General features: G+C 50.3%; 1 protein-coding gene across 1 annotated transcript in view; it reads right to left on the bottom strand.

Moving 5' to 3' along the window:
- Positions 1-25885, bottom strand: part of LOC144733868 (uncharacterized) — a 210360-nt gene that overhangs the window by 67025 nt on the left and 117450 nt on the right. The window contains exons 27-34 of the mRNA XM_078615876.1: positions 23549-23820; positions 21535-21732; positions 17249-17367; positions 16589-16743; positions 7654-7836; positions 4849-5064; positions 2473-2624; positions 993-1145 (exon numbers count right to left, since the gene is read on the bottom strand). Of these exons, the coding sequence (XP_078472002.1) occupies positions 993-1145; positions 2473-2624; positions 4849-5064; positions 7654-7836; positions 16589-16743; positions 17249-17367; positions 21535-21732; positions 23549-23820 (1448 nt within the window). The remainder of the gene's footprint in view (positions 1-992; positions 1146-2472; positions 2625-4848; positions 5065-7653; positions 7837-16588; positions 16744-17248; positions 17368-21534; positions 21733-23548; positions 23821-25885) is intronic.

Raw genomic sequence — 25885 nt, 5'->3', positions numbered from 1 at the left:
CATATTCTTGGTTCTTTCGATAAAGTCACGTAGATATAAAATAAAAATAATAAAATAAAAATATAAGCAAAAAACCCACGACGTTTCGATCGCAACACAAGTGGTCTTCATCACCGCCTGATGAAGACCGCTTGTGCTGCCTGATGAAGACCGCTTGTGTTGCGATCGAAATGTCATGGGTGTTTTTTGCTTTGATTTATAATAGATTTTTTTTTTATTTAAAAAAATTTCTACGTGACTTTACCAAAAGAACCAATACTACACTATTTTTTTTATTTTTTCACACTTTTGCTACTGGCAAAAAAGGTCCTATATTCAAGATTTAAAAAATGATGTCTCTAACCTAATATTCTAAAATCTCTGCTTTCTTCTATGTCTGTCAATGTATTTTTATTATTAATCATATTTTTGATCCATGTCACAGTAGGTGTGTATAAACTGAACTAAAAACATTTTATTTTATTTTACCAGTTAAAGCAAACCGAGATATTTAGCTATTTTTCAGAAATTTATAGCAGTCAAATACTCTTAACGCATATTTATAAGTGTGGAGGGGAAAATTGGAGGACTTGGAGAAAAATCCACGTGACCACGGGGAGAACATGCAAACTCCAAATATACAACAGTGGGGAGTGGTGGTACAGCGGTTAGCGCGCTGCGCTATGAACCAGGAAACCCAAGTTTGATTCCTGCTCATGGCCACCAACACCAGTGACAGTGATTATCTGAACCAGTGCTGTGCCTCCCCTAGGTCGACTCAGCCTCAAGTGAATACCTGGAGCGATGTGTAGTTAAACATCGGCACTGGGGAGACTAAGGTGGTCGGGCGAGGTGGCCCCCTCGTGGGCCACAATGTCGGCCTTCATAAGTGCTACTCGCAAACAGCACTTGCTCCTACAGTATTTTAAGGCTTGAGAGGGTGGGGGGGATCTTTGCATAAACAACAACGGAGGCAGCGGCAAAACGCAAGCTGACGGACGTTCATCACTCACTCCACGGCGATGGGAACCTGCGCTCCTCCTCCTGCGACGCCCTCCCGGTATGCCACAAACCCCGACAGCAGGACCCGCGTGGGGGCGGAGAAAACCGTGGGAGACACCGGGTACAGCTGGGCAGTGTATGACGGCTCCACGGTCAAGTGCCAACTGAATAACGGACAGAGAAATGTGTCAGTCTTAACGCTTTTGCTCTTTTCTCTCTTCTTTCTCCCTTCAAGAAGTCAGTCACATTCACTCACTTATTTTCCACTCCGCACTAAAAACTCACACTTATTGTTCCCTAGCTCACCCCATGACCCCCTCAATCTCCCCCTCATAACCGCCACTGTTAGTTTTCCCTCTTCACATTCTAATTATATGGCTATCACTCATGAACCTCATTTATTCAAACCATTAATCATTTACTGTCATCACTTTCAACGAATTCACACATTACAGATTTGCCACCCATTGCTTCCTCTCATCTATTCATTCACCTCATCTCCACCGGCACATCCTGTCTTATTGTTAATTCTGTGCAAAGTGCCTTGGAGAAAGGCACTATATAAATTATTTTAAGATAAGAAACCAGCTGCAAAGTGTGGTTACGTTAACTTTGACTGTGATCTTGTATTTCAAGATCACAGTGAAAAGGCAGCACGATGAGCGAATTTGGAAAAACAAATTTTACGTGGCTCCTGGGCAATTTACCCTCATCAGAATCCAGCCACAATGGTGAAAGGGCTATTACCCCAAAACTTCAACTGACAAACACACCAGAGTCAAAACGCAAGAGAGTACAACTGTGCAACGTTTTTCACACCATCAGTTCATGTGTGCACGAAATGGGGAACGCCAACTCATGCACCGTGACTTGTTGTGCATGCAAATGTGAGTTTGCATTTGTCGGTTGTCCGTACAGTTAGAACCCCTCTTATCGACCACCCCTGTTAACGACTAATCGCTTAACGGCAGGCCTCCAAAGAGTCCAATGTGTAGTGTATAGAGGTGTAGTGTATAGTGGTGTACAGTAGAACCCCTCTTAACGACCACAACTAATCGCTGAACGACGGGCCTCCACAGAGCCCAATGTGTTCACTTACTGACTATTCCCCTGTTGACGACGGGCTTTTGTAGGTACAGTAAATAGTAATGCATTGATGAGCCATGTTTCTTTCAATATTATGTTTTTATAATGTTGTTAGTATCTTTATGTATTAATATCCACTATCTAAATATGATAAAGTACGTTTTTTTGGTACAAAAGGGTAACTTTCTATGCTATGGAAATGAATGAAGCCTTTCGCGTTTATTTTGTATACTCACTTAACGACCAAAATCACTTCACGACCGGTTTGATGGAACCAATAACCGTCGTTAAGGGGGGGGGTTCTGCTGTACGTAAAAAAAATATAAATCAAACCTCCACCTCCTTCCTTCCAACCCACCACACCCCCCTCTCCTCCTCCCCACCCGCCACCGCCGCTCTCCGTACCTTGCCGTGGACATGCCAACCGCGTTGAAGACTTTCACTTCCACTGCATACGGCTCTGCGCTCGCGATCACCGAGTTCCACAGCACAGCGGCGCCGTCGAGGGTCATGCCGCTCGGAGCGACGCTCAGTTGCCACATGACTGGGGCGGTGCCCTTGGAATGCAGAAAGGATTTCAGTTAGCCTCTCTGGAGCATCTGGGATACGCCGCTTGTGAGGAAAGGGGCAGATTTTAAAGGAACATGGGGAATCCATTCCTAAATATCACATTTAAATACTATGAAAGATAAGAATAGGTTTTACCCTTTCTGGCAATAAAAACAGGCGTTAAGATGTTCAAACACCAAATAGATGTTGCTGCTGCGAGGATGACTGGAGTTCGCATGAGGTCAGCGAGGTGCTGTGGTTCAGCAAGGAATTATAAATAAAGGATGCGTGCGCCCCACAAATAGACCACACGTTTGCTGCCGGAATCTACCACGTGTCGAATATGTGAATGAAGACAATTTTTAAAGTAAATGTAAAAGGACGTGAAACTACTTTATTATGATCTCTTTTCCACCGAGGATGAAGGGTGGGTGTTGGTGGGCTTTATTGCTTGTGTAGTGACATCGCGGATGTCACTGTGTGGTGCCGGCCCTAGAGAGGCATGGCGTGCAATGTACTTACATCGCGGACATCACGTACGTAGCGACATCGTGGATGTCACTGGGTAATGCTGGCTCTAGCGAGGCACGGCATGCGATGTATTGCCATCATGGACACCCCATACATGTGTAACGGGCGTATGTGACGCAGGATAAGTTGATGGATGCAACACGTATTTATTACAATTAAATTTAGTACAGCAGAGTAACGACTCTAACACTTGAAGAGGTATCGGCCTCTTCACCCGGTCTATTAGAGGAAGTGTTCCCCAGCTAACGCTCCCTGTTAACTCCCTACTTCCTTCTACCCCAGACCTTCCCCAAATGTAGGCTAGCTAACCTGGCCCAGCTTCGGCGCAGGTTCCGACCCTCAGCCACACGAGTCTGGCCCTTACAAGGACATCAGACCTCGCTGCTCTGAGGTCCCCCTGGCTTGCCCTGCTCGGCTCTTACAAGAACAGCGAGTCAGGGTAGTTTCAGGTCTAGCTAGCTGGCCTTCAGTCTTCACTGGCTCTTCATCTTGATCTGTACCCAACGACTGCCACGAGCTCTCTCGCTCTCCGCCTTATATACCAACATGCCCTCGAGGGACGGGGCCGTGTGGGATCCCAGCCTCTCCCCCACACAGCCCCCCAGGGTGTGGTAACCGTTTGCGGACGTGGATGTAGACACCCCAGTGTAACTGCCCGTTTCTCCCCATTATGTAACACCTCTACACATTTGTGTATAGTACCAGCCCTAGAGGGGCTCGGTGAGCGCTGATTGAGAGCGCCGAGTGGCACCATGCTCAGCGTGCAGTGCTGTCCCCTATAGGTGGGGGTGTGAGGGTGCCGGCCATGAATGGGGTTAATGTAGGCCATGGCACTCTGGTTGACCCTGGAAGACACGTGATGGGAAAGATCTACACAGGGGCCCCAAGTGGGGGGCTAGGGGTGGTTACGTGTTGGTCGAGATCCTGCTAAAGGATTCGAAAAGGTGGTCGTGGCCAAGGACGGGGCCAGCCACGACCAGTGAGGATATAAACCAGGTCCCCAAAGGGACTGGGGTTCAGCGTAGGTTGTTGTTGTTATCTTGAAGATCTACGTTCTATGTCCGAGAATAGTCACCAACACATGGACCTGGACCCCAGCCGGGGTCCTGTCCATTGTAGCTACTCCCAGTGTGATTAGTGTAGTTAGCCTGGTGGTCCACCACCATAGGTTGTTATCTGGTAAAGGGGCAGTTACCCCTTCGTGTTGGTGTTAATAAATGTGTTGCCTCCAAAGAGTACGTCTGCAACTCAGTTGAATCCATTATACTTCTAAAGATTATTGGTGTAAATTATTATTACCATTACATTCGTTTACCCATGAATAAGTCTCTGAGTCTCATGAATGTTTCTTTTCACGAGGGGTCCTGCCAAGTTCTTGGAGCAGGTTGCGACAACGATCACTGCGTGTTTTCTCACCGAGCGATTTGCGGTGCTTTTTTCACATTTGGGAAAAATTTGGACTCGAATGACACCTCGGGTTATTTTACGTCCCCCCCTCCACCGCTCTTGCTGCCGTGCATGAAGCAGACGTTAATTTTTTAACCACAAACACACCAGTGGTTATCAACCAGGGCGGCTTGGCGAACTTCTCACAACATGAAACGCGCCCCAACGTGCTCCACAAACCCAAAGGTCCTGCGGCCGTCCTGCCCACCCCCCCCCCCCCCCCATTCTCTGGTCCCCCGTCACAAAGATGGAAACCTTCAGGAGTTGAAGAGATTCGCCGTAGCTCTGCCCTTCCACCGCGACGGCGTCGGCAACGACCTTCAGCGCCGGCGGCAGATACTCGAACTCACAGTCGTCGCCGTACCACGGCAGGCTGCAGATGCACCGCCCGAATGAGCATATGCCATGTGGAACATCAAGGTCTCTACCGCACGCGCTCGCAGGGCACTGCTGATAAAAGGTGAACAGCACCTGCGCAATGAGAAAGGAAACATGAGAGAGAGAAGATTTCTGTCCGTAAGAGTTTTATTTTTGGGTTAGATCGTGTACATAAAATGTGTCGTTAAACCCGCCATCAACACTTGACACAGGCAATCAGTAAGGGGTTGTCACAAACAAAACGTGCCAATTAGTACTAGTTCAGCATACCGGTATGTTGGACTAAGATTTGTCATTTGTCCATCGCCCCCCACCAATTTTCAGAATCGGAATCATAATCTGAATTAACACTGGAGCAGGAGAAATCTGTTGAGCTATGAAGCTCTGTTTCACAATCGGGGGAGTGGGGGGGGCACAGGACCAGACCGTTACGATACAAAAACACAATAAGAGTGAAAAGTAGAGGAAAGGTAAACAAATCACTTAAAACATTTCTACAAAAAAAACTAAACTTTTTTTTATCTTACCAGGTAAGGTCCCACTGAGCTATGTAGCTTCTTTTTCAGAAGCGATCTAGTTATCACAAATGGTAGCTCAATAAAGTGGCTGATGTTAATATCACGTGGAAATCCAGAGCAGCAAAATTATATAAATGATGCGCGTTTGCAAATTTTAACCTGAGTATGCCATTGGCTTCAGCTCACGGGATGTGGTTAACCCATCGGCTGTGGTGAAAATCCTCCATGTGAGAGAATGGCCCAGGTGAAGCGTATTATTTTTGTTAACTATTGTTCTGCCTCATGGCAGGTATGGGGGTTTGGGTATACAGGAATTTCCTGATATGGAGTTGAGTATGGTCACGTGACCAGGAAGTTACGATTTAACATTCTCTAATCCATGAGGCAGTGTGTCAGCCATTACATCTATATATATAAAATCGCAAATCTGTCTGTCTGTGCGTCGCCGGACCATACGCAGTTTCATTGGACGGCGGTTGCCCCTGGCAACGGGTAGCGACGCATTCGCTGCGGGGTGGACGCCATTTTTAATTCCCGTTAAAAATATGCGCACGCATTAACACGCGACTCTGAGGTAAATTCATCAAAGTTTCACGTCCTCTTCACTCCCCCCCCACCACAATGTGTGCAATTACTATTATAGGGTCGGTAGATTATAAAATTATAGCGATTAGACAGTATTATTGTAGCGCGGGAGGGGGGGGGGGGGTAACGGCCCCGGTACCCAGCCTCAGCCGGGTGGGCAATCTAAGCGAGGCCGGAGGCTCTGCACGGTACTAGGCCTCGACACCCCATCACACTATAGGCCGTACATATTACTGCACAGCGGCCGAGGAGATCGTGCCTGGGGGGGGGGGGGGGCAGGGGTAGCAGCCCATCTGTGTATATATGTAAGGTTATTAAGAAATATATTTTTCACCTGGGCAACGCCGGGTACTTATGCTAGTAGAGTACAAAGTAGAGGCACAAATAGCGTCTCAGTGAAGACAGGTGCATCTGTTCCTTGTGGGACTTTGAGAAGCATTGTCTGTAAGTTCGTTTATGTTTTTATAATACCGGGAATGCTGTTATAATGTTAGGATTGCCGTTATAATGGTGTGAATGTCTTTATAATGCAGTTACATTGTTATGATAAATATGAGGCCTATTTAACAATGAAGCCTGCCACTTGCTTTATTGTGAATATTACTTATAATTGAATAAGTCGAGTCAGACTTGTACCCAAGTAACTTTAATGCAATCTTGAGAGTAAGGATGAAGAGGTATCTCATCCACAGTTCAGTGTTATGTGCAGTGCTGTACATTTAGGCTGCAGTATGGTGATTGCAAGAAGTGACCTTATTTAACACAGTAGCTTATTCTCTTGTATAGTTATTCAGTGCTAATGTATGTGCCTGGTCCATCCAGGACCTATTGTTGCGTTTCATGTTATCGAAGACAATGTTATGATGCTGCAGTGTTCATTGTATTGATATTCCAAGTATTAACAGATGCTGTATTTTGTGCTGTTTTTCCATCAGTTTTAACTCGTTCTATTCATTAAATACGTTTGGAGTCAGATGTTCACCCTGGCTCTGAAGGTGTATTGAGTGCGAGGTTAACTACTCGGATAGTGGTGCAACGCAGCGCACAGCGAGGCCGAGACAGTAAAAAGACATTCTTCTTGGAGCTCCCAACCAGCCAGCTCCGAGAAAAATCCATATGACCACGGGGAGACACTAACACGCAAAGTCCAAATATACAGCCAGTGTCAGGGTCGGTCGGGATCAAACATACAACCTCCTGCATGCCAAGTGAGGTAGTTAACATCTCCTAGCCACCGCGTACTCACAGTTGCACACAAAGACAAATATCCCCTGTATAGCCTGAACAGACTTTTGGGGCAAGTGCTATTAGCAAGCATTATGAAAGCTGGCAATGTGGCACACAAAGAGGATGGTGGCCAACACCACATCTGACCGCCTTTTTCAAACTACTGCACCAGGTACTCATTGGAGGCTAAGTCGAGCTAGGGGAGGCTCAGAACAGGTTCAGATAATCATCACTGGTGTTGGTGGCCGTGAACAGGAATGGAACTCGAGTCGGTGGGTTCATACCACAGCGCGCTAACCGCTACACCTCCACTCCCCACATAAGTTGAACACACACACAGACAGCTACTCACCGTGGAGGCGGTGAAGGAGCTCTGGCCACCGCGGCCTGGCGCCACATTGACGGACGCCGCCCCGGCTGCGTGCATGGGTGTCACACAGCGCACCTGCTCGCTAGAGAGCCACGTTCCCTCCACCACCTGGTCCCCGAAAGCGCAGCGGTAGCCCCCATCTGCGGACGCATTCAAGTTGCGGCCCTGCAGCGAAAAAATACGGAAGCTATAAAACAATGAACCCTATGGGATCCCTCGTCTGGCTCTGTGAGCCACAGTGATTAACACCGAACCCCATGGGAGCCCTAGTTTGGCTTTGTGAGCCTCAGTAATTAACACTGAACCCTATGGGATCCTTAGTCTGGCTCCGTGAGTCTCATTGATGAACTCTGAACCCTATTGGATCCTTAGTCTTACTCAACATAAACAATAAAATATTTATTTAATTTTACTAGGTAAGGCTCACCGAGCTATGTAGTTCTGTTTCAGAAGCGACCTGGATATCATAAATGATATTCAGCTCAACGAAGTTGCTATTGTAGTGCTCGACTCGACAGCTTCTTGTCTTTCCCCTTTCACTTTATTCCGCGTATACCGATCAACACTCCTCCATCTAACAAAGCTCAATGTTCCTCCAGCTAACACCGATCCACGTTTCTCCTCCGCGCTCGCCGCTCGCTCACCGCGTTCCGCCGGCCTCACTCGCTCCCCATCACTCCTCCGTCGACTCTCCTCTCCACTCTCTCCGCCACAGTTCAGCTGCTCTTTATCAGCTCCGCCGTCCCACTCTGTCGTAACTATACCCACTTCTCTTCCCACACTCCAGCCGCTTTCTACTGGCTTCGTCTCACTCTACTCTAAACTGCTCCACTGCTACCCTACACTTCTCCACTGCTATCCTACACTTCTCCACTGCTACCCTACACTTCTCCACTGCTACCCTACACTTCTCCACTGCTACCCTACACTGCTATTAGCTCTGCTGCTTCGACTCCTCCATCCTCTGTCTCCTCTCAGGCGCGAACTCCCGTCTCCTCCAAAAACCCCTCTCTTTATCCCCGAGCCAATTAATCCCCAATTAATCTGGGGCATCCCCCGCGACGCCACTCGCCCCAAGCCCCCGCTGGCACCTGGCATGTTTTTCCCGACAATGCGGCACCACTCTGCGACAACAATACCCTCTCGGCCAATCAGCGCCCTGCGTCCTTAATTACTCCCTGCCACCTGCTACCATCCTCAGACAGCGCGGCCCCACATCTCGACAACAACCAGCCAATCAGTGCCCCGTGTCCTTATTTGCTTCCACTGTACGCCGCGTCCGCGCACACCGATCTCAGCGCGTAATGCGTACTTTCAGGCACTACACTATTGTAGGGGTGTTAGAGAGAGAGCCCGTTATGCATGGCAGCCTATGGTAAACAAACACAGTAGGCGGGGCTACATGTGTGCACAAGCAGGTGCCCTCTGCGACGTCCGCGCCAGACACCCTGGGGGGTCGATTCGGTCGTTATGATCCCCCGGGGCCCCACCCCTCAGGGAGGGGTTGGGTATAAAAGGGGAATGTATCGAAGGGCTCGAGAGTGATGTTTAGCTAAAGAAGAGGAGGCGGAAGACGTCTGAGATAGAGCCCTGGACTCCCCCTGGTACGCCGTCCTTATCAGGACCGCGCAGGCTCGAGCCAGTGGCGTGGTACCAGAGCCAGAGCCAGTGCTGGTCTGGACTCTGGGTACCGGGCCCGACTGACCAGTGTCGGGCCAAGATAGCCTCCCCTAGCCCATTAGTGGAGGACTCAGAGGCAGGCTAGGGTTAGCTAGAGAGGTGTGTCCTCAGATAGACGGGTGAGGGGGCCGATACCCCCTCAAATGTGTATGTCACAACGTTGGTGTTAAATAAACAAGTGTGCCTCCAACTCCGGTGTGAACGAGTCGTGAGCGTTACTACATCTGGCGTCAGAAGTGAAACAAAGTACGAACATGGATACACGTCGGACGACTCGAGTCGGGGTACCAGAGGCAGAAGACACCACTGCAGTCGGAGGGCCCGAGACGGCTGAAGATGCCATCGACCAGCCGGGGCTGGGCGCATCCACGCCACAGCAGCTGGAGGAAGGGGAGCCGTCGATGGAGGGGCTGAGGGAGGCGCACGCGAAGCTGACCGAGCTGCTGTACGCCGCAGCCGCCATGCTCGACACCATCACGCAGCTGGGGGCTGCGGGACCGCCACGGGGCAACGGCAGCCGACGATCACAGCGCCTTCCCGCCATTTCCACGGAGCAACATTTTGAAACTCCCGCCATCGCTGCAGCTGCTGTTGAGGGCGTGGCCGCTCTAAGCATCGCGTCCAACGGCGGGAGTACAGTACCTGCCGCGTCACCACCAACGGGCGGAACGTCACCACGGGTGCGACCGGCGATGCCATCGCTGGTTCGTGCCGACGCTGAGTTGAGTGAGGCGGACGAGGGAGTGCGTTCTTCCTCTGCAGCCGCTGCCTTACATCAGCGGCTACCTCCACTCAAGGAATTTGTGGGCGAGGATGGCGACTGGGGCGGCTTCCAGCGGCGCTTCCTCGCTCACCAGGAGATGGCACAGTGGACAGACGCCGAGGCTCTCCGCGCGCTGCCAGCACTTCTCGACAGCGACGCCCTCGCCACTCTAACATCGGCTTCGAAGGAGAGGCGCTCCACGCTGCGGAAGGCGATGCAGGTGCTGTCGGCGGTATATGGTCCACCATCGGACTGTCGCCAACTCTTTTACGATCGCCAGCGGGGGACGAAGGAGTCGCCCCTGGCGTACCGCACAAGCCTCCTGGCACTGGCGAAGGAGGCCTTTCCACGAATGGATGACGAGGGTGTCGACGCCATGGTGACAGAGAAGATACTTTTGCTGGCGGACGACTTAGACATCGTCATTGTCGCACAGGACGATGCAGAGATGTGCTCCCTCCAAGCGGCCCGTCTTCTCCACGCAAACCTGTCCTCTCAACGACGGAAGGCCAGCAAGGCGGCGAGCGGGCGTGCCGTCGCTGCAGCCACCCTCCCGGCGGAAGAGGTTTGCGCCATCGACCATCAACGGCAGCATGGAGCGGGAGTACGGGAGGACCGGGCCGGTTCAAGCCGTCTACAACATCCATCGTCGTCACCAGCGCTTCCACGCTGTTACAACTGCGGCATCCGGGGCCACGTCGCCTCGGGGTGCCGCTCTCCTGGGCAGCGCAGGACGACACCTCAACGGGACGCCGGCCCTCGTCACAAGCTCCACCATCATAATCCGGCGAGTCGCGGCACCCCTCACGTTTGGCCCACGCACACGCCCGTCGCACACTTAAACACCGCAGCGAAGGGGGGGCCAATATCGCGTACCATGGCACCAACACGCACCGCTCTGGGTACTCAGATTGAACCCAGCCAGTGGTCCGTGTTGGCCCATCGGGTTGTAGCCGCGTCGTCAGGGTCGTCGGCCGTTGTGGGTCACATCGATGGGGTCGAGGTGCGCATCCTGGTCGATACAGGAGCATCGGCGACCATTATTTCGGAGTTGATTTATAACATTCTCCCTGCCCAAAGCCGTCCTTTGATGCCTGTTAACGTGCCATTCTTTGCTGCTAACGGGGGTTCACTTGGCATCATCGGACAAATTCGAGCCCAAATTTGTGTCGGGGATATTAAATTATCTGGGCCGATTTTTGTTTCCTCCTCGCTGGCGGTTCCGTGCCTGCTGGGGACGGATTTCCTGGCCAAAATGCCGATTAGGATATTAATCGACCAGGGATGCATTGAGCTCCCATCGGGCCGACGCATGGCGTTTTTGCCATCCCCCGCTACGAGCCGGACGGCGTTCGCGACGGTGCCGGCGTTCGTAGATAGAACGGTGCGCGTTCCTCCGGGGGCGCAAATGTTAATTCCTTTGAGACTTCGGCGGCCCTTCGCTAAGGGCATTGGGGCTCAAGGGGTTTTGCTGGGACCGTCTAGGGCCGGGGTCAGTGGACCTAATTTACTCCCGGCCCAGACCATAGTGAGAGGGGATGGAGAACCCTTCATCGCGGTCCTCAATGTGGGCTCGCAGACGGTGGTGGTCCCACAGGGGACCGTGCTTGCTCACGCAACGCCGGTGCCCTGTGAGGAACCCGTCGCGAGTCATGTCGGCGCTGCCCCTGCACCGCGACCACATTCAGACAGCGATGAAGGGTGGCTCGAGGCGCTTTGCGCGGGATCGACGGACCTGTCAAATTTAGAGCGCCAACGTCTTAAGACACTACTGAGGGAATTTTCCGACGTTTTCAGTCGGGATAAATACGATTTGGGCTGCACTCATCTGCTGCGTCACCATATTGATACGGGTGACAGCGCGCCAATACGCCTAAATCCTTTTCGGTTGAGTCCCGCCGAAAAGGACCATGTCAAATCGGCTGTTGATGACATGCTAGCCGCCGACATAATTTCTCCCTCCAACAGCCCTTGGGGAGCGCCGATCGTCCTGGTTAAGAAGCAGGACGGTTCGTTGCGGTTTTGCGTTGACTTTCGGCGCCTTAATAAAATTACGGTTGCCGACGCATACCCGCTCCCACGGATGGACGAATCGCTTGACGCCTTGGCGGGAGCGCGATTCTTCTCCACATTGGACTTACTTTCGGGATTCTGGCAGCTTCCTCTGGACGATGATTCAAAGCCTAAAACTGCTTTCCGTACTCCGCACGGCCTGTTTCAATTCAACCGGTTGCCGATGGGCTTACACTCAGCGCCGGCAACTTTCCAGCGGTTGATGGAATTGGTTTTGGCTGGATTGCAATGGGAGTCGTGCCTGATTTATTTGGATGACGTCATTGTCTTTGGCAAAACTTTTGAGGAACATCTCCAGAGGTTGCGGGCGGTTTTCCTAAAGATGCGGGCTGCTAATTTGAAATTTAAGCCCCAAAAATGCCATTTGTTACGCGAGTCGGTGCGTTATTTGGGGCACATCGTGGGGCGCTCAGGTATTTCTACCGATCCCGCCAAAACGCAGTGTGTAAGCTCCTGGCCGACTCCCACCTCAGTGGGAGAGGTTAGGAGTTTTATTGGGTTTGCGTCGTATTATAGACGCTTCGTCGCTAATTTTGCGACTATCGCCAAACCCCTACATGCTTTAACATCTAAAGGGGTTCGGTTTTGCTGGGGTCAGGAGGAGGAGGCTGCTTTTTGCTCCCTTCGGGATGCTTTGGTAAACGCTCCTCCCCTGATTTACCCTGATTTTTCAAAACCGTTCTTGCTCGACACCGATGCGAGCAACACGGGTATTGGGGGCGTGCTCTCCCAGGTGGTTGACGGCGTGGAACATGTGGTTGCGTACGGCAGTCGGGTGTTGTCTCCAGCGGAGCAACGATATTGTGTCACCCGTAGGGAACTGTTGGCAATTGTCCATTTCATCCAACAGTATCGCCCATATCTGTACGGTCGGCGTTTCACCGTCCGCACAGATCATGCGGCACTGCAGTACGCCCTGAGGGTTCAACAGCCATCGGGACAATTGTCCCGATGGTTGGAGGTCCTCCAGGATTACGATTTCCAAACCACATACCGTAAGGGCGTTCGCCACACCAACGCGGACGCTCTGTCACGCTTGCCAACCGCCTCCGAGTGTGCATGCCTCCTGGGGTCTGGACGTTGCAGGCCTCCAGGGGACACATCGCTACCTGTCTTGGCGGCCGCCAACGACGACGATGCAGTGGTTCCTAATTCGATCGAACAACAGGGCAAAGATTCCCTGTTGGGGTTGCCCGTCATTGAATGGGGGCGCCTCCAGATGGAGGATGTCTCCCTCCTCGGGTGGCGACGTCGCGTTGGCGGTGCGGCGGGGGGAAAAAGAGGTGGTTCCGACGCATGGGAAATGTGCCAAGGTCTGCTGATGCATTGGGACGGGAAGTCACGCCGACATCGGCTGGTGGTCCCTACTGGGTTGCGGGGTAGGGTGGTATGGGCCGCTCATGAGCGCCTCCTACACCTGGGGACCCAAAAGACTCTCGCCTTGTTGCAACTTGATTTTTATTGGCCTGGCATGACGAGGGATGTTGGGGATTTGTTGGGATCATGCCCTCAATGTGCACAACGCAAACCGCCGGCACGGGAGTCTAACCCGCCTTTGCAATCGATCAAAGTGTCCAGGATAAACGAGCTGGTCGCTCTGGACATTTTGGGACCATTCCCCGCCACCCCCAGGGGGAATAGATATTTGTTGACTGGTGTCGAGTATTTTACACGCTGGCCTATGGCCTGGCCTCTGGCCAACCAGTCGGCAGCAGCCATCGTGGAGGCCTTTGTTCAGGGTTATGTCCTGGACAAAGGTGCTCCGGAGAGGTTGCTGACCGACCAGGGCAGAGATTTTTCCGGTAAACTACTCAGACAAGTCTGCGATCTCCTGGGCACAAAGAAAATTCGGACCTCCCCATATCACCCACAAACTGACGGGATGGTCGAACGTTTGCATCGCACCATCTCGTCCATGTTATCACAACAAGTTTCGGACTCGCAAACGGATTGGGACCTACAAATTCAGGGGGTCTTGGCGGCGTACCGGATGGCACCCCATGCAGCTACGGGGTTTTCTCCCTTTTACCTCATGTACGGCCGAGAACCAGACCCGCCTGTTCGTGCCCAGTTGCGGATCCCCGTGCCGCAGGGAAAAACTAATCTGGCTGACCATGTTAAATTTAATCTGGACAAATTGACCGAGGCACGGGATGCTGCAATGCAAAACTCTGACCTCCGTCAGAAGGCGAATGAGCGCCTCAGATTGAGTCGAGCGCACATACTGCAGTGGAAGCCGGGGGACAAGGCATGGTTGCACTGCCCCCAGGTGCCACTGGCAACCTCCTCTAAACTGGTGCGGCCGTGGCGGGGCCCTGTGGAAGTGGTGGAGGTGTTACGTCCGCAGTGCGTGCGCATAAAGTGGGGGAAGCGGAGATGGTTCGTGCACCCCTCTAGGTTGAAACCCTTCGCAGCGGTACACAATCCCACTTCACACGCGCGTGGCCAAACGTGTGGGGGGTCGGCCGACTCGCTGGGTCCGTCTCCGTCGCTCTCACCTAATGCCTTGCCGGCTGTGCCACCTTCAGGAGCATCGGGAGTGACGGGCTCACGCCCGATCACCCCTCCTGCGGATACCGAGGGTCACGCGGAGTCGGATGAATGCTCACCCCAAGACGGACAGTCGCCACCTGATGGTCCGCCACGCGGGGTTACCCCGTGCGAGGGGCCCGCTGCAAGGACGCGCGCTAAAATGCGCAAACTGTTGTGAGGCCGGAAAATGTGTACATAGCTGTTGTGTTTATTGGGTGTTGTGTGGGTGGTGTGTTCCCCGCTCCTCGGATGTACATATGTTGGGTTCACCGTGTGTTGTGTGTGCGTGGTGGGTTCCCTGCTGATTGTATATAGGCTGTTTTTTTACGGAATTCGTATTTATTCGGGGGGGGGGGGTGCGTCGGGTTGTTTCTCATCTTGTTGTTGCGTTCTTGTTCTGGTTCCTGTTATTGTTCAAAAATAGTGAGGCACACGCGCGGTCAGGGGGTGAAGGCACCTTTATTGTCAAATTTTTGTATGTTGGCAGCCGGGACGGCTGCATGCTATGCGGGGGGGAGTGATGTAGGGGTGTTAGAGAGAGAGCCCGTTATGCATGGCAGCCTATGGTAAACAAACACAGTAGGCGGGGCTACATGTGTGCACAAGCAGGTGCCCTCTGCGACGTCCGCGCCAGACACCCTGGGGGGTCGATTCGGTCGTTATGATCCCCCGGGGCCCCACCCCTCAGGGAGGGGTTGGGTATAAAAGGGGAATGTATCGAAGGGCTCGAGAGTGATGTTTAGCTAAAGAAGAGGAGGCGGAAGACGTCTGAGATAGAGCCCTGGACTCCCCCTGGTACGCCGTCCTTATCAGGACCGCGCAGGCTCGAGCCAGTGGCGTGGTACCAGAGCCAGAGCCAGTGCTGGTCTGGACTCTGGGTACCGGGCCCGACTGACCAGTGTCGGGCCAAGATAGCCTCCCCTAGCCCATTAGTGGAGGACTCAGAGGCAGGCTAGGGTTAGCTAGAGAGGTGTGTCCTCAGATAGACGGGTGAGGGGGCCGATACCCCCTCAAATGTGTATGTCACAACGTTGGTGTTAAATAAACAAGTGTGCCTCCAACTCCGGTGTGAACGAGTCGTGAGCGTTACTACACTATCATCGTGTAAAAATTCATAGCAGCCAAATACTCTAAACGCATGTTTCTAAATATGGAAGGAAAAACCGGAGGACCCGGAAAAAAAATCCACACAACCACGGGGAGAGAGAGAAGATAATTCCAAATATACAACAGGCATCAGGGACGGTATCGGGATCGAACCCACAACCTCCTATATACCAGGCGAGGTAGTTAACATCTCCTAGCCACCATGGCGCCAACATGGCTTGGGGTGCATTATTCATTGTCATCATCATCATCAGCCGTGGTCAATCCACTACTGGCCGAAAGCCTCCACACAGTGCAGGTCATGGGGGTTATTTGCCTAGACGTACGTATGTGTATACGTACGTTGAACTTGTTTCGCACCGCACGTAGCCAACCATACTCATCAGAAGTGTGGGGGAAGACCAACAAACTAGAACACAAAAAGTAGTTCTAAAGAAATTAGTTTTATATTCAGTATAGTGGTGTAGTGTATAGTAGTGTAGTGTACTGTGTCATATATATGTATAACTGGCAAACCTCTCATCCCCTTATCAGTGCCTACCTTATTGGTCACCACGTGCCCTTATAAATCTCAACTTAAAATCCTACAAAGTACTGCATTGAAACTGCTGTATGCCGGATGGACCCAGTAACTCAATTTTCCTGTATAAGAATACGGGGTAAACCATATCGGTTGACAGCTATGAACTTGTTATGCACCACATGTAGCCAACCGTGCTAATCGCTGGGTGCATGTGAAAAACCTCCGCAGCAGGTACAGACCGTGATGAGCACCAACGTGCCGCCAACGTCAGGCCCAGTGCTCGGAATCACGTCCAGCACCGTGGGCACAGGCAGGCAATCGCTTCCATACAGACCCTCGGCACAGCGGTCGCACAGATTGCCTGCCCACTTCATCTCACTGCACACGCATCGTCCTAACACAAATGAAAGCAGCCTTTTATAATTGACACATCTTGGCGTAATTTCAATCTGTCCAACGAACGTCAATTGTTTTATATACTGTGGTCCCTGGGTTTACAATATTTTGAATAATGATCGGGCACCCGTAGGGGTCCCATTGTTTCTATTAACGATAAGTTTATGATACCAGGTTGGGGCCGCCAATTTCGGCCAATCGAAGCGCTCCCTAAGTGGGACTTGGCAGACCTCAGCCAATCAGTGACCACTCCTTTTATGAGCGTTTTGAGAGCATTGAGTGTGCGGCCACGAATTCCAAAACATCGACTGCATCATAACCACTCAACTGCTGCTGCTGTCTGCGCTCGGTTTAAGGAGGAATGGACGATGATTCACTCTTGCTTCTGAACAGACAATTTAGTGGATGACAACATCTAAAATACCATATTTAATCTGCTGCTATTAATCCACATGAAAGATAACCCCTTTGAAATCCAATACCTCGTCGAATGTCTCACTCACCCGTGTTGAGATCACAGTGCCCGTGAACGCAGAGAGGGCACTGCAGGCATGAGGGCCCCCAGAATCCATCCTGGCAAATGGAGCAGTCCGGTCCGGCAAAATATCTGTAACACAAGCACCTGCAAAAAAAAATCAAAGTGTGGACTTGCTTGATAATAGAGCTCTCTCTCTCTAAATCAATGGTCACCGTCCTGATTTAGACTTAGCAAATAACGTTCACCGCACTACTCTCGCTTGCAGCTGGGGTTGGCATCGTCTCTCCCTCCTCCTGATGCCTAGGGGAAATGGGCAAGGTTTAGGACTGTGGTTCATGCAGCTGCAATGGCTGCTTTGGGTACACGGTACAAACCTTCCCAGAGACCCTGGCTGATAGTGGAGGTGTTCCGGCTGGCTGAGAAAAGCGACAGACCCACTCTCAGCCTTCACTCGGAGGTTCGGAGAGCCGTGTGGCACTACAAGGAAAGGCGGTGGTCGCTAGTTGCGAAGGAGATGTCGTCTGCTTCAGTATCCCGCGATCATAAATCACTCTTTAACTCAGTCAAAAAGTAACTTGCAGCACCACACCTATCACCATCATCAGGGGAAAGATAGGTGATCCGATTTCCCACCCCCAGGAACAGGTTTGCAGATTTAACTGACTGAAGTTCCATCTGGTGAGGTACGGAAGTCTAAGACAAGGAAATAGCCGGGCAGAGATTATCATCCAAACAACATCAAGAAGGCACCCCACTACGGCCCATAGTGTCCACGATCAACTCTCCTTCCTACAAGCGAGGCCGTTTTATATCAGATACTCTACTTCCCTTCACTGGCAAGACCACTTCAGCAGTACTTAACTCAACCCAATTGGTTTCTATGATCAAGAACATGGTACTGTCTCTTGACGATATTCTCGTCAGTTTTGATGTGGTCTCGCTGTTTACCAAAGTTCCAGTGCCTGACACCTTAACAACAATTGAAGACTTGGTCCAACATGGACTGAACTCGGATATACCTGCGTTGGTTAGGCATTGCCTCACCAACACTTACTTTACCTGGAATGGCATCTTCTACAAACAGAATGAGGGTACCCCTATGGGCTCCCCCTTGTCATCAATGATAGCTAATGTTTTCATGGAGAAGTTTGAATCAGATGCCATCCAGACGTCTACCCTGCGTCCTTCCCTTTGGAAGAGATATGTGGATGACACTTTCTTCATTTGGCCACATGGCCTCCCAGCATTGAACCATTTCCTGGACCATATAAATTCCAGACACCCATCCATCAGATTCACCATGGAAGTGGACAAAGATGGCAAACTACCATTCTTGGATGTTCTGTTTGAGAGGAGACCCGATGGCTCCTTGGGACATTCTGTTTACAAGATGGCCACCCACACAAATTCCTACTTGAATCCTGATTCCCACCACCACTCGGCTCAAAATAATTATCTCATCAAAACACTATACAACAGAGCTCATTGCATCTCTGACCAACACCACCTGACCAGTGGATTGAAACATGTACATCTGGCCCTCAAGATGAATGGATACTCTGACCGTACTATCCGCCAAGCTGTTTCTCCTACCATACAGAAATAACCACCTGAAACTCTGATCAAAACCATCACGTTGCCATACATAGCAGGCGTGACCGAAAATATCTCCAAAATTCTAAACAAACATAAGATCCAGGTCCGATTCAGTACAGTACATAAAATCCGTGATCTAATCCCATCTGTGAAAGATGTCATTCCTGACTTGCAATACCCTGGAGTCTATAAATTGAGTTGCATCTGTGGTGATTGTTACATTGGGGAAACGAAACGACATGTCTCTGATCGGGTCCGCGAGCACAAGTCAGGTCTGAAACACGGCAAAACTGATTCTTCCGCTGTTGCTGATCATTGTTACAACGCTGTTGGCTCTCATGATATTGTCTTTTACGAGACCAAGGTGCTCTGCAAACCTTCTGGCTACCATCAAAGGTTTGTGCATGAAGCCATCCAGATATACAAACATAGACATAACTTCAACTGTGATGATGGGTACAAATTGAGCAATCATTGGAAAGATGTTATTAACCATGTAAAGAAGATTTAACTACACATATTTGTACCATCTTATTTGACAGGTACTAGTCTATTTTACCGAGTTGTTGACATCCCCAGCGTTTAACAGTGCTGCCGTAATTCTTGCGGAGGTGCTTAACAGGTATCTTCCCCTTCTAGCCCCGCCCACCTCCCCCCCCACCCTCCCAGTCCCTGACTGTCACATTTAGATAAGCTCCTCCCCCTCCCCTGAACCAGTATTTAAGATCTTGTCTCTTGAATTTCCCTTCACTTGATACAGTACATTTGGCAGTGACGGTCCCACCTGAAGACGGAGACTTGTGTTGCCTCCGAAACGTCGTGATTTAATTTATTTTCAGTTATTATTATTTTATTTTATTATTATTGTTTTTTACCTACGTGACTTTACCGAAAAAAAACCGAAGGGTAGAGATTATCCCCCAAGCAAAATGCTGAGGGAGGGTGGCATGGTTGTGCAGACAGCCCTATATGACATCATAATAACAGTCTGGATCACTGGACAGGTTCTGCAGGATTGGAAGGACGCCCTTGTGGTCCCCCTCTTTAAGAAGGGGGACCGCATAGACTTTAACAACGACAGGAGCATCTTCCTCCTCAGTGTGCTAGGAAAGGTCCTGGCAAGGATTATTCAACATTGCCTTGCTAGGCACGCTGATGAGAGGTTTACGGAGCCCCAATGTGGTATCAGGCAAGAGCAGTCGTGCACAGATGCCGTATTTTTCGTCCACCTGCTACAGCAGAGGTGTAGGGAATTTCAACAGGACCTACATCTCTGCTTTATGATACCATCAATAGGCCTCGGCTCTGGGTTGTTTTTCGTGCTTTTGGAATCCCTGACTTTCTGCTCATAATAGGGTTAAACTACGTGGGCGTGAGTTGGAGCTATTCCCTGTTCACCTTGCAGTGCGAAAAGTATGTCCTCTGGTTCCCACATTATTTAACATATTTTTTTCAACCACGTAGTTCATGAAGCCTTCTATGGCTGCAACAGAGGAATCTACATCTAGTAAGGATACAATGTGGGGCTGATCGATGCCCAGGTGCGGTGAAGGAGGGTTCCCTACTGGTCAACCATGTTATGTATGCTGATAATCTGTTAATTATTGCTCACTCAGAGGAGGAGTTGGAAGTGCTGCTGCTGAAACTGGAACGTACCACTCAGGTGTGGTCTCACAATTAGCCCTACTAAAATCAAGCACCTGCCTGGGTATTTTTGTGCAATCAGATACTCCACCCCCTAAACTCCCCATTGGTGATGGAGCAGGTTGGGGAAAGTGGAGAGTTTTCTATACCTGGGCAGTGTGCTTATGACCAGCTCCGGTTTGACAGCAGAGGACTCAGTCCGAATAAGTTAAGCAGCATTATATTTAATTGGCTGCATAACGCTGTGTGGAAGCTACCTGGTCTGTTGCTCCACATGAAGCTTCGGGTCTTCTCGGCCACGGTCATGCCTTCTCTATGCTTGCAAAACGTGGACCCCCCTAATGGAACATCTTCACTGGTTGGAAACATTTAGGCTAGCCTGCGTATGAACCCTCCTTGGTTTATCCAGGTTGGATTGTAAAAGGAGCTCCTTAAAAGATCTGAACAAAGTCTCATCGGTGAGCTCCTCTGGCAAGTAAGGTTACATTGCCTGGGTCATGTAGCCTGCATGCCCAGCCATCCTATGCCTAAACAGATTTTGTTCAGCCGGATAGAGGGGGCTAAACAGGCGCAGCACAGGCTAGAGAAGAGATGGAATGATGTGGTAGGAGTGGATGTGGAGCTGAGTGGACCTGCCGATGACTGGGACCAGCGGTGTCAAGATCGGCCTCTCTGGAGGAGGCTCATGAAGGATGCTACTGAGCAGTTGGAGGCAGTCAACCCTCTAGTAACAATTGAGAGCAGAAGAGGGATGCTCACAACAATGAGCGGAGCACCGGGCGGCTAAACACAGTAAGTTGGCACAGTAGGGGGCTCAGGTGGTGCATCGGCCACTCATCTCAGTCAGTCAACCCATAGCACCTGGGTCTGTCCCGTGACTTCCTGCCAGCGGGCGTTCGACACTTCACGTGGCCTTAAAGTGCACTTGGCCTGGCAAGAGCACCATAGTGACATCACCACCACCTAGTGGCGAATGGCGGTTGTTATATATATATATGCACAGGCGTGTCTTGATGTATATATAAACGCGTGTATATATATACACACACACAATGGAGCCGCACGACTCACGATTCAGGCGCATAGCAGACCCCGCGGCCACTGCAGTTGTTGAGGGTGCCGCATGAGACATCGGTGCACGCTGCTCCCGTCCAGCCCTCATCACACAAGCACCAGTTGGGCCCGACGCAGCGGCCCCGTCGGTTGCACTGCTGCACATTGTCGCAGACAAACTTCTCGCACGCAGCCCCAGCGTGGCCAGGATAGCACCTGCCGAGAGGGGAGGGGAGGTAGGGGTGGTTGGTGGACGGGGGTGGGGTGGGGTGGTTCCTTCATTAATCAGACAAAATCTGATGAAGAACGTGTACATACATTTGTTCTTCTGATGACGAATGTGTACGTCGATCGGCTTTTCCTTCTAATTCCATTCCGATGTAATGTGCATACGTCATCAAAACGTAACCGAAAATAGAAACTAAAATCGGTAGCAAGACTCCCACCCACAAGATGGTGCGGGAGGGGCATGTGGTACAGTTTTGGCGCCAGGTATCGTAAAGTGGCAGTGGTCGTGTAACTATGCTTCTTTGTTATTAGTACAGTACGTTCTTATAAATACAACTACCATGCCTCTCTACATAAAACTAACACTGAGAACCGCTCTTGTGTTGAATGGGACACCTACCCACCACCCTGCGACTCGCAGACGTCATCGGACACCGGACAAGGGGTTAAAAATGGATGTAATTACACATGGCTACCTGCTTCACTCCCTCTACCGGTCTACCTCCTAAAAGCTCCCATGTCCCCCCTTTGCAAATCAGTAAGCGGGTACGTGCTATATCTGGCTCCGTGTCACGTGTTGCACTCACGCAGAGCTCCGATAATTTAAATCCGAGTTAATCCTCAGTTGTAACGAGAGCTTGTTTGCACGTAATATTATTAACTGCACAATAGATATGTGACGCACTTAAGGCCATGTTAGCGGCCGTTGCTTTTTTTGTGATGAGTGATGGCATTTCGACGTCGCGCACACCAGCAGTCAATTCACAACATCTTGGTGATACATTTATCTGGAGTGATAGCAATCCTTGTTAGATTGTTGCTGGAGGCCTTCTAATTTGGCGCACGTACAAAAAGAGGGGTGTCGCCGCTACTCAACTCCCCCCCCCATCCCGGGAGTTTTCTGTGCGTGAAGTGTGGGCACGAGAGCGTTCATGGGCAAAAACAAAAAGGAGGTTATAGAGGGGACGGCAGTGCATGGAGTGACTGATCGAACCACTCAACTCGATGCGAGCCACTGCCATGGTCTCGATAAGACGTATTGCCAAAAGTGGTGAGACACGGCGACGATGATTATGTGAGCTCGTCATGGCTATGAGGATTTGATACTCGAGATGTCATTTGGTTCTCCCTTATTTTTGCCGTGAATCTGGGGTGCGTGTGGGCCCTCAAGCTTTTTCTTAGTTTGCGTAATCTTCAGAATTTGAATATTTATTTAGACTGCAGGAGGATGAATCCAATGAGCCATGAAGCTCTATTTCACAGATGTCCAGTCAGGGCATGGGGACGGTGGTCAGAATGTTACAACAGCAAACAATGTGGAACACGATATAAGTGCAAATTACAAGAAAGGTAAGCAAATCACTAAACTATGTTTATTTTATCAGGTAAAGGCCGTTAAGCCTATTAGATTATTTTTCAGAAGTGACCTATCACAAATGATAGCTCAGCAAAGTGGATTATCAAGTGGAAATGTATAGTAGCAGCCAAATAATGAAAATAATCTCAACACATGTTTATAAATGTGGAGGGAAAAACCGGAGAACCTGGTGAAAAAATCCACGCGACCATGGGGAGAGAGATACACAAACTCCAAATATAGAGCAGGCGTCAGGGTCGGGATCAAAACCACAACCTCCTGTATACAAGGGAGATACCATCTCTTAGCCTCCATGCCACCACCGCTATCCATTAAAATACTGTATGTGGATTTCTACGACATCATAAATATTACCACCGGACCTCATGGTGGCTGCACAGAAGCAGTGTGGGCATGTTCATTATGAAGAGACAGCGGCGCCATTACCTGCATTGGTTGTTCCAGGTGCAGGCGCCACTACCACTGCAGTTGTTGACACCTTCACAGCTGAAGTTGAGGTCCTTCAAAAAAGGCTTCCACAGAACATACTCGGGGTTTTTGATTCGAGCCACCACATCCACCTCGCGTATTACTGACCAAGAGTTCTCTGTGGCATTCAATTGATGTCCCGGTTCGTTTAAAGACACCCACAGGTCATAGTCCGCATTCTCTACGTTATTGAATATGTTACGTTCGACTCCAATCAATACATTTTCCACCTGTAAAATAAATATCAATATAGAACAAGGCAATTTTTTGAATATTGATACGTAATATACTTACTTTTTCCCCTGACATACAGATCAGAGGCATTGACATCAATGAAGACGTAGATTCGAGAAGATACGAAGATTAAAGATACTCTGATTGACTGTTCATAGGACGGGTCTGCGAGGCACTTGCTGAGATATTTGGGTCCAACCTGTGACCTGTCTATTGCCGCGGCGCAATGGTTAGCAGCACACTGGAACTTTGAATTCAGAGCGGTCACTGGGCGGCGTTTACATCTCCCAGACGCAGCAAATGAAACAATTGGCATGGTCTTTAATATTTTTTTTATCCACCTACCTCTGTCCATCCACAGCAGTATATTATAAATGGGTACACATCACAGTCGGTCAATTGGCAGGTCGCCTGAGGTGGGGATAAATTCGTGGGATACTGCCAACTTGCCCAAGATATCTAGCCAGTGTGGAAGAGGAGGCCGATATTACCCTCTAGATCACGGAGGTTCTCTAGATCATCGGTTCCCAACCATTTTGAGCGCAGCGGACCCCCCTGACTGGACATCGGTGATAAAAAAGAGAGATTAATGGCGCATCGGATTTCTCCAGCAGTCTATATAAAGATTATCGTTATTTTCAACCTCTAAATATTCCGCGGAACCACCACACGCTTCTGCTTCCAGTTGTTTGAAATTGTACATTCACCTTTGTGAGGATGTTATTATACATTTGTTTTATTTTCCACGGACTCCCTGTAGTAGTAGTAATACAGTAGAACCACTCTTAACGACGGTGATGGTAATTTGTTCCACGAAACCGGTTGTTAAGTGATTTGGTCGTTAAGCGAGTATATGAAATACACGTGAAAGTCTTAATTTAATCAAATACCATGGAAGTTACCATTTTTCAACCAAAAAACTTCCTTTATAATATTGAAACAATCGGTATGTATGCATAGAGATACTAACAACATTATAAATACATGATATTAAAAGAAACATGCTTAATCAAAGCATGAATTCATATTTACTGTACCGATGAAAATGACATCGCAGGATGCCACTGTGCAGTGCTGGCCCTAGAGAGGCACGGCGTGCGGTGTAACGACATTGTGGATACCACAAGGGTGCGGGTGTAGTCCCGGCCCTAGAGGGGCCCGGTGAGCGCTGATTGATAGTGCTGGATGGCACCACGCTTGGAGTGCAATGCCAACCCTACATGACAGGGTGTGGGAATGCCGGCCGTCGGAATGAGGTTACTAAAGGCCATGGTACTCTGGTTGACCCGAGAGGACACGTGACCAGTTAAGTCTACAAAGAGGCCCCAAGTGGGGGCTAGGGGGGGTCACTTGGTTGGGGTCCAGATTCTGCTCGAGGATTCTGGAAGTTGTGGCCAAGAGCGGAGCCAGCCATGTCAAAGATAATATAAGCTGGGACCCAAGAGGGACCAGGGTTGTTGTTGTTCATCCTGAAGAAACCTTCGTGAACGTTCTCCGTTCAACGAGTCTCCAACACTTGGACCTGGACCCGAGCTGTTGTAATTAGTGTAGTTAGCCTGGTAGTCACCACCATAGGCTGTAATTCTGTTAAGGGGAAGTTACCCCGTGTGTTGGAGTGAAATAAATGTGTTGCCTTCAAGTCAACGTCTGCGACTCAGTTGAACTCACTAAAACTGGTATCGGAAGTGGCCAAACATTATTTTGTTAGTAAGATAGCTGAGTTAGGTTATGCTTATGCGATTTAGACTACATACCAAGACGTCGGACGATGAGGACGATGAAGGCATTATTCCTCAGACAGCCCCGGGGATAGCGACCCCAGAGAAAGGGAGTGAGGAGCCGTTGGTGGAGCATCGCGACAACCATCTCAGCGACAGCTCACCGATATCAGGGAGAGAGCGCCGCACATTCCACACCTGCCTCCCTGAACTCCTCGAAGCCATGGAAGTGTTGGTCACTGAGCTCGACCACGGGGTCGAGCATCCCGTCGCCATTTCCCGCCAGCGGAAAAGCTCCGTGGCACAGCCCGCACAGGCGGCCGCCATTTTGTTTGTGGAGCTG

Source organism: Lampetra planeri, chromosome 48, assembly GCF_965212315.1.
Source record: "Lampetra planeri chromosome 48, kcLamPlan1.2.h2, whole genome shotgun sequence".
Classification (NCBI taxonomy): Eukaryota; Metazoa; Chordata; class Hyperoartia; order Petromyzontiformes; family Petromyzontidae; genus Lampetra; species Lampetra planeri.
This window is presented reverse-complemented; position numbering and strand designations above follow the sequence as displayed.